The sequence below is a fragment of the Canis aureus genome, chromosome 22 (assembly GCF_053574225.1).
Source record: "Canis aureus isolate CA01 chromosome 22, VMU_Caureus_v.1.0, whole genome shotgun sequence".
Classification (NCBI taxonomy): domain Eukaryota; kingdom Metazoa; phylum Chordata; class Mammalia; order Carnivora; family Canidae; genus Canis; species Canis aureus.
Window position 1 is genome coordinate 8,646,518 of NC_135632.1, and position 7,770 is coordinate 8,654,287.

A 7,770-nucleotide genomic window follows, 5' to 3' on the forward strand; every position below is an offset into this window, starting at 1 on the left:
TTGTTTTTTATTTTTTAGATTTTAGATTTTACATATAAAAAATAATATCATATTTGTCTTCCTCTGACTGACTTATAAACATTTTTTAGGCATTATGTAAAATAATGACCACATATGTGGTCAGGACTTTATTTTACTTACTTTACAACAGCTTCTGTCTTCACTAAGTAAATTAAAAAGTCATTCTTATATTTATTCTTAAGCTGAGATTATTGATTCTTTAAAATAATAAGGTTCCTTTTATATAGCAAGATCATAATCCTGGTTAATACTAATACCAGAATAAGGAAAAGGCTGCTCCTATGACAAAACTGACATCAAAAGGCAGAAATAATATATGATGCATCAAAATATGTTTTATGGCTCTAGAAAAGTTAAGAGATGGTAGGTAGTATTTAGAGGGATGCAGTAGACTCATTTAATGCACTTGTGCTAAAGAACAGGCAATGAGGGCCATGTGGTCTTGTTCTCCATGCACCACCAGCTTCAGACACCCCACAAACATACACCCTGCACCAGAGCTCCCCACACAGCACTCAACCCTGGCCACCAAGTCTTTCTCCTTTGAGAGCAATAAGCTTTCATGTGTCCTCTTCCTTACTTCACATACAAAGCCTATATTAAGTTTTCATTATCAATAACGATGTTAGGGATGCCTGTGTGGCTCAGTGGTTTAGTGTCTGCCTTTGGCTCAGGGCGTGATCCTGGGATCCAGGATTGAGTCCTGCATTGGGCTCCCTGCAGAGAGCCTGCTCCTCCCTCTGCCTATGTCTCTGCCTCTCTCTGTGTGTGTCTCTCATGAATAAATCAATAAAATCTTAAAAAAAAAAAAAAAAAAAGAGTGAAATCTTTTAAAAAATGATGTTAGGGCCCTCCGTCCTTCAAAATTTCTACCTACTTTCTCCCTAACAACCCCAAATTTTATAAAACAAGAATAGTAACCTGCTAATTAGATTTTAAAAAATGAAAATATTTTCTACTTGGGTAAGAGACCTGCAAAGCACTTATAATAAATTTAAGTGACTCATATAAGATACATTCTGTTTCTCACAAAGGAGATTTGCTACAGAAAAGACACTAGGCACTTAGAACAGAAATCCTCATGTCTAAGTAACTGTAAACGGGAGGAAAGAGACCAAAAGTAAAAAGTTAAGAAGTGGAAGACAAGTTATCTGGGTATCAGAATAGCTGTGAGTCAGCTACGCGTGGATTAACAGTACCCAGGGGTTGAACCAGTCTTTAAACTGAGGACTGAGTGTTACCCTTAGCCACCTGACCCATGCTAATGACATACCACATGACTCCTGAACTTTCTTTAGGACAGCCAACTGGATTATAAAAAGTCTTTGTTTTTCAAGGCCTCATTCATAAGGTTACCAGGCTGCTCACTGTCTACAGCAGCCAGTATGGCACTAGGTCAGTGGTTCTCAACCTTGCCTAATATTAGACTCCCCCAGTGCTGGGGCATACCCCGGAAAACTGACAGTTTTCTCTGGTTGTGGTTCCAGGCATCAGCACATTTTCAAGCTTCCCCAGGTGATTCTGAAGCACAAGTAGTGACATTAAGGATCCCAAGAATCACCACTACTGACACAGAAGAAAACTAGAAGTTTACATAACGCCTGGCACTTCCAATTCCAGAATAAATGTCCATTTAGAAGAATGGGGCAGATCATGTAGCTATAACTGTCACTGCCTCTCTCTCTCTCTCTCTCTCATACACACACACACACACACACACATCACACCTTGAGATTGGTAAGTTTGCCAGTCATTAGAGCTCTTAAAGATAAAAACTTCTATCTTAAAAGGGGAGTGGGGGACGCCTGGGTGGCTCAGTGGTTGAGCATCTGCCTTGGGCTCAGGTCATGATCCCGGGGTCCTGGGATTGAGTCCTGCATTGGGCTCCTCACAGGGAGCCGGCTTCTCCCTTGGCCTATGTCTCTGCCTCTCTCTCTCTCTCTTTTTCTCATTAATAAATAAATAAAATCTTTTTAAAAAGGAGGGGGAATGGGATGGGGAAACTACTAACATTGAAAAACGATGGAGAAGCATTTTTACCAAATACCCAAATCACAATCTTTTCCTGAAAGAGAACATACAGATCTAAGGAGTGGTTTTAAACATTATCTGTGAACCAATGCGGGCTTCTGTTGATATCTTCACTAGTCAAAAAAAAAAAAAAAAAAAACCAGCATAGTAAGTTGTTCATAAAGCAAAGGTATCCAATACATAGGTCTAAGTGCTTTCTTCTCTGTTACAGTAAATAGTACGGCTTTCATTTTTAGAAATACTTATCTCTACTTGACAAAATGAATAGTCAGATACTAGGTATGACAGCCCCCTGGTTTCTTACAAATCCACAAAATCCCAATGTCTAAAAATAATTGATCTAGTATCTCAACTTTAAAAAAAAACAAACAGGGATCCCTGGGTGGCGCAGCGGTTTGGTGCCTGCCTTTGGCCCAGGGCGCGATCCTGGAGATCCGGGATCGAATCCCACGTCGGGTTCCTGGTGCATGGAGCCTGCTTCTCCCTCTGCCTGTGTCTCTGCCTCTCTCTCTCTCTCTCTCTGTGTGTGTGTGACTATCATAAATAAATAAAAATTTAAAAAAAATTTAAAAACAAACAAAGAGATCCAAAAGTTTCTATTAACTCTCACCCAATCAGTAGCAGACAGAGTAGGAATGAGAAAGAGATCTCCAATCCTCCAAGTTAATGCTCTCCGCCTCATTAGCAAGCTCCTGAGTCATGGGCTTTTCTCTACCATTAATACTGCAGTTTATACCTTCACACTCCTCCTGAGAAGCAGGAATCAAACTTTAAGTGCATGATTAGGCAGTTCAAAGAAGCCTGCGGTAAATCCCCTTTTAATCCTAAGTACCATATATTTTTAAATGTTGGGATTTTTATAAAACAGAGATATAGTGGGGGATGCCTGGGTGGCTCAGCAGTTGAGCATCTGCCTTCAACTCAGGTTATGACCTTGGGGTCCTAGGATCGAGTCCTGCATCGGGCTCCCTGCGAGGAGCCTGCTTCTCCCTCTGCCTGTGTCTCTCTGCCTCTTTCTCTGTTTCTCATGAATAAGCAAATAAAATCTTTTTAAAAAGGAGGGGGAATGGGATGGGGAAAATACCAACATTGAAAAATGATGGAGAAGCATTTTTACCAAATACCCAAATCACAATCTTCTGCTGAAAGAGAACACACAGTCCTCTGTACTGTACCTCTCTCCTAAGTACCTCCTAGGCGCTGCTTCACATTTCGGTGGAAAAAGGGTAGTGGGGCAGCCCCGGTGGCTCAGCGGTTGACCACCTGCCTGCAGCAGCCCAGGGTGTGTGTGACCCTGGAGTCCTAGGATCGAGTCCCACGTCGGGCTCCCTGCATGGAGCCTGCTTCTCCCTCTGCCTGTGTCCCTGCCTCTCTCTCTCATGAATAAATAAAATCTTTAAAAAAATAAAAATAAAGAAAAAAGGGTAGTGGACGCCGCTAGCTGTTTTGAGCGGGGGAGGGTGGTGGTTACGACTCGAGCTCCGCTTGCATAGATTTAAACACCAGCATGTAACCTGAACTTGCAAAAACCCACAAGAAGCGGGTAAAAGGTATAGACGGAAAAGGACCGGCTACGAGTCCGCGTCACTGTTGACGCCGCGAGCATCTGGGGTTTCGGATACTCTTCGCCCTTCCTTTGTACATGTTTGAGGTTTTTCTTTTTTTTTTTTTAAATCCTTTTGAGTTGGGTGTTTGGGGTATCGCTCGTTCAACCACAGGCCTTTCTGGCGAGCGAGCGAGGTAGAGAGAGCGGGCCGGCGCGCACCTGCGGTTGCCACGGCAACGACACCGCGCCGCGCCCCCCGGGCCTCCCGGGCCAGGCCCCGCGGGACCGGCCGGCGGGCTCCGGGAAGCCTCTTCCCCCGCACCCGGGGGGCCGCCGGCGACGCTCCGTGCTCGGGGACGGCGGCCCAGGCCCCGGCGGCCCTGCTGCTACTCACCGGCCTCGCTGTAGGCCAGGCACAGCACCCTGCCCAGCGTGGAGAAGGCGCACCTCGGCTGGCACAGCTCCTGCCCGGCCACGGCGAACGCCTCCACCTTGCAGCCCGCCGCCACGAACAGCGCGTCGCGCCCTCCGCCGCAGAAGCGCTCGGGCTCCAGCTTGCAGGGCACCACCTGCTGAGACCCGAACGGGTGCAGGTTGTACAGCTGCACCATCCCGGCCGCCGGCGGGCCCGCTCCGGCCCGGAGACCCCGCGCCCCCGCGCCCCCGCGCCCCCGCGCCGGCGGCGGAGGCTGGACCACTTCCGCCCGCAGCGGCACGGGGCCGGGTCACGTGAGCGCCGCTCGGGCCGCCTGCGGCTCCCCTTCTTAAAGGGGCTGCTACGAGGCGGGGCGGGGGTCGGTGCGCCTGCGCGGCGCGGGCTGCCAGGCCGTCGGGGGAGGCCCCCGCCCCGCGGTCGCCGTGCGCACCTGCCCCCCTTCGCGTTACCGCTTTGGGCTAGACGAGATGGTTTTTGTTTTGTTTTTTTAGGATTTTTATTTATTTATTCATGAGAAACAGAGAGAGAGAGGCAGAGGCACACGCAGAGGGAGAAGCAGGCTCCACGCAGGGAACTGATGCGGGACTCGATCCTGCGACCCCGGGGTCACGCCCTGGGCTGAAGGCGGCGCTAAACCGCTGCCTCCCCGCCAGGGCTGCCCTAGATGAGATGTTTTAGGGCCTCGGATACGTTTCAACATTTGATTATCTACTATCTTGTGCTTTTGTGTACTTGCTTCAGGGGCATCACTTCTGTCTCCCCGATGGCCCGTGAGCTCCTGGAGCATAGGGCTGTGAGCCCTGCAGTGCAGTGCACAGGGCCCGACTGCGCCCTAACACTGAGGAGTTGTTCCAAAATATCGGAAATTCTAGAATGCTTTCATTGGAAAGAACACACCTGGATTGTGCTTAGCAAAATTAAAATAAAATAAAATAAAATAAAATAAAATAAAATAAAATAAAATAAAATAAAATAAAATAAAATAAAATAATAAATAAAATAAAATATAAAATAAAATAAAATAAAATAAAATAAATAAAAAAAATAAAAAAAATAAAATAAAATATAAAATAAAATATAAAATAAAATATAAAATAAAAAATAAAATAAAATAAAAAATAAAATAAAATAAAAAATAAAATAAAATAAAAAATAAAATAAAATAAAATAAAATAATAAAATAAATTTTTTAAAAAATTACGTGTGTGTGTGTTTGCTGAAGAACCGTGGACATCGCCTGGTGAACTCCACCAGTATTTGACCAAAGATTTGTTTTGAGCCCCCAGAGGATGGAATGACTAGGGGTGAAATCCACTAGCTCTCAGTCCAGTGCTCCTAAGACTACTCTTAACCTGTATCCTGTACCTATTCCTGATATCTCAATGCTGGAGCTCATGGTTGCAATCCCAATTAAAACAAAAACAGAACACCCCTCTAGATGAAGTGAGCATTAGAGCTACTCTTTACAGTTTATCCTGAAAATAATATATGTAAGTATGGGATTGAGAAATGCTCTTACTTTTGGTGTCCCTTTGTGATGTAGGGACAAAACTAAAAAAGCAAATTTTCCTTTGGTCCGTTTCCAGTTGTCAGTCTCATGAATCCTTTCTTCCAAGAATTTACAAATTAGGTGCAGTGGGATTGAGGTTAAACCTACCTCCATTTCCTGTGCCATCTAGATGAATAAAGTACTCCCCTTAGTAGTATCTTACTGTCCTTCATCTAACCCAACCAATAGGGACTTGTGGGAAAACAACCAGGTACCAAACTAAGTGAGGCCAACAACTGGACAAGGAAGTTGCTCTGGTCAGCTGAAAACTCATAGAAAGCTCTTAAAGAAAACAGCCTAGGGATCCCTGGGTGGTGCAGCGGTTTAGCGCCTGCCTTTGGCCCAGGGCGTGATCCTGGAGACCCGGGATCAAATCCCACGTTGGGCTCCCGGTGCATGGAGCCTGCTTCTCCCTCTGCCTGTGTCTCTGCCTCTCTCTCTCTCTGTGACTATTGTTAATAAATAAAAATTAAAAAAAAAAAAAAGCCTAACAACTGCATACAAATAGCTCATTCCGATACAACACTCACAAACACCCCTTTCTCCACAAATATATGCCATATTGTCCTTTTGTTATTTCCTCCTTAAAGACTGAAAATTACAATTTCAGTACTAAGTTAAAATTTCAAGACTAAAATAACAATTTAATTGTTTAATTTTTTTAATTTTAATTTTAATGTAATTTCACCTACATTTAAAATGTCTATTTTGGAGAAAGAAGTGATGTTTGCTCAGAGCCCGGAATTCTAATCCCTTCTAGACGTAGCCACTTCTCCCTAAAATAAGCACCTGGTTTGTTTAAGATTCTTAGGGAATAGACATGCTAACCAAGGGAAGGTGGGGGATGCGCCTGGTTTCCATGGATGTCAGTAGCTATAAAGGGGTGCTGTCTGCTTATATTCCTGTTACAAATGCAGGGGCAGCAGTAGACACACCATAATTTCCTTATAAGAGGCTGTGTTAGTCTGCTAGGGTAGCCATAATAAAATAGCAGAGACTGGATAACTTAAACAGAGGATTTTTTTTTTTATTTTTATTTTTTTACAGTTCCGGAGGTCAGAAATGCAAGATCAAGGTATCTACAGTTCTAGTTTTCCCTAAGGCCTCTTTCCTTGGCTTGTGGATAGCCACTGTCATACTCCATTTGAGCTATTATAACAAAATATCACAGACTAGGTAGCTATAAGACATTGGGAATGCTAAAATCAAGGTACCAGCATATAGTAGCTAAGAGTCCTCTTTGAGGATGTAGACTGCTGACTTCCTGCTGTGTTTGCACTTGCTAGAAAGGGCTAGGGAGCTCTGTGAGATCTCTTATATAAGAGCGCTAATCCCATGCGTGAGGGCTTACCCTCATGACTTAATCACTTCCCAAAGGCCTTAAGTTTTAACACCATTACATTGGGCATTAAGATTCTAATATGTGCTCAGCGGCATTAGTCGTTAGGGAAATGCAAGTCAAAACTACCATTAGAGATCACTATACATTTATTGTGATAAAGAAACTTTAAAACACTGATCATAACAAGTGTTGATGGGGGTCTGGAGCAATCAATGTGGGTGTCGAATGGTATAACAACTTTTGAAACAGTTTGGCAGTCTCTCAGAAAAGTTAAACATACACCGACTGTATGGTCCAAACATTCTGCACTTAGGAATCTACCCAAGAGAACTGAGGCATATATCCTTAAAAGGACTTGTATGCACATTCTCATTGTCATGAGAATAACATATACTATATGTGAACTAATTGAATTTTAAAAAGTTAATAAAATATATATATAAGCCAAAAAAACTTTAAAATATGATGTGGACGGCAGCCTGGGTGGCTCAGCGGTTTAGCACTGCCTTCAGCCCAGGGTCTGATCCTGTAGACCCGGGATCAAGTCCCATGTCAGGCTCCCTGCGTGGAACCTGCTTCTCCCTCTGCCTGTGTCTCTGCCTATCTCTCTCTCTCTCTCTCTCATAAATAAATAAATAAATAATCTTTAACAAATATGATGTGGATTGGAGTTCAATGGTAAATAATGTCCAAGATATTTGCTATGTTCAGGAAAATATTTTAAAATTCTAAATGCTTTTTACTTTTTTTCTTAATAAGGGAAAGAGAAACAGTGTCACGTTCATACTCAAAACATTCCAGTGGCTTTCCATCATCTTCAGATCAAAACTAAAATTTCTTGGCTT

General features: G+C 43.6%; 1 protein-coding gene across 11 annotated transcripts in view; it reads right to left on the reverse strand.

Annotated features, from left to right (window-relative positions):
- Positions 1-4,278, reverse strand: part of HPS3 (HPS3 biogenesis of lysosomal organelles complex 2 subunit 1) — a 39,806-nt gene extending 35,528 nt beyond the window's left edge. For 5 of the 11 annotated variants that reach the window (XR_013360967.1, XR_013360965.1, XR_013360966.1 and 2 more), the window contains exon 1: positions 3,993-4,277. Coding sequence is in view for 5 of the 11 variants with exons in the window: in XM_077864746.1 (XP_077720872.1) it covers positions 3,993-4,209 (217 nt within the window). In the remaining 6 variants the exon portion in view is untranslated. Of the gene's footprint in view, positions 1-3,992 lie in introns of all 11 variants that reach the window. The other 6 variants (XR_013360969.1, XR_013360968.1, XM_077864748.1 and 3 more) reach the window with 3 other exon arrangements.
- Positions 4,279-7,770: the final 3,492 nt, after the last annotated feature.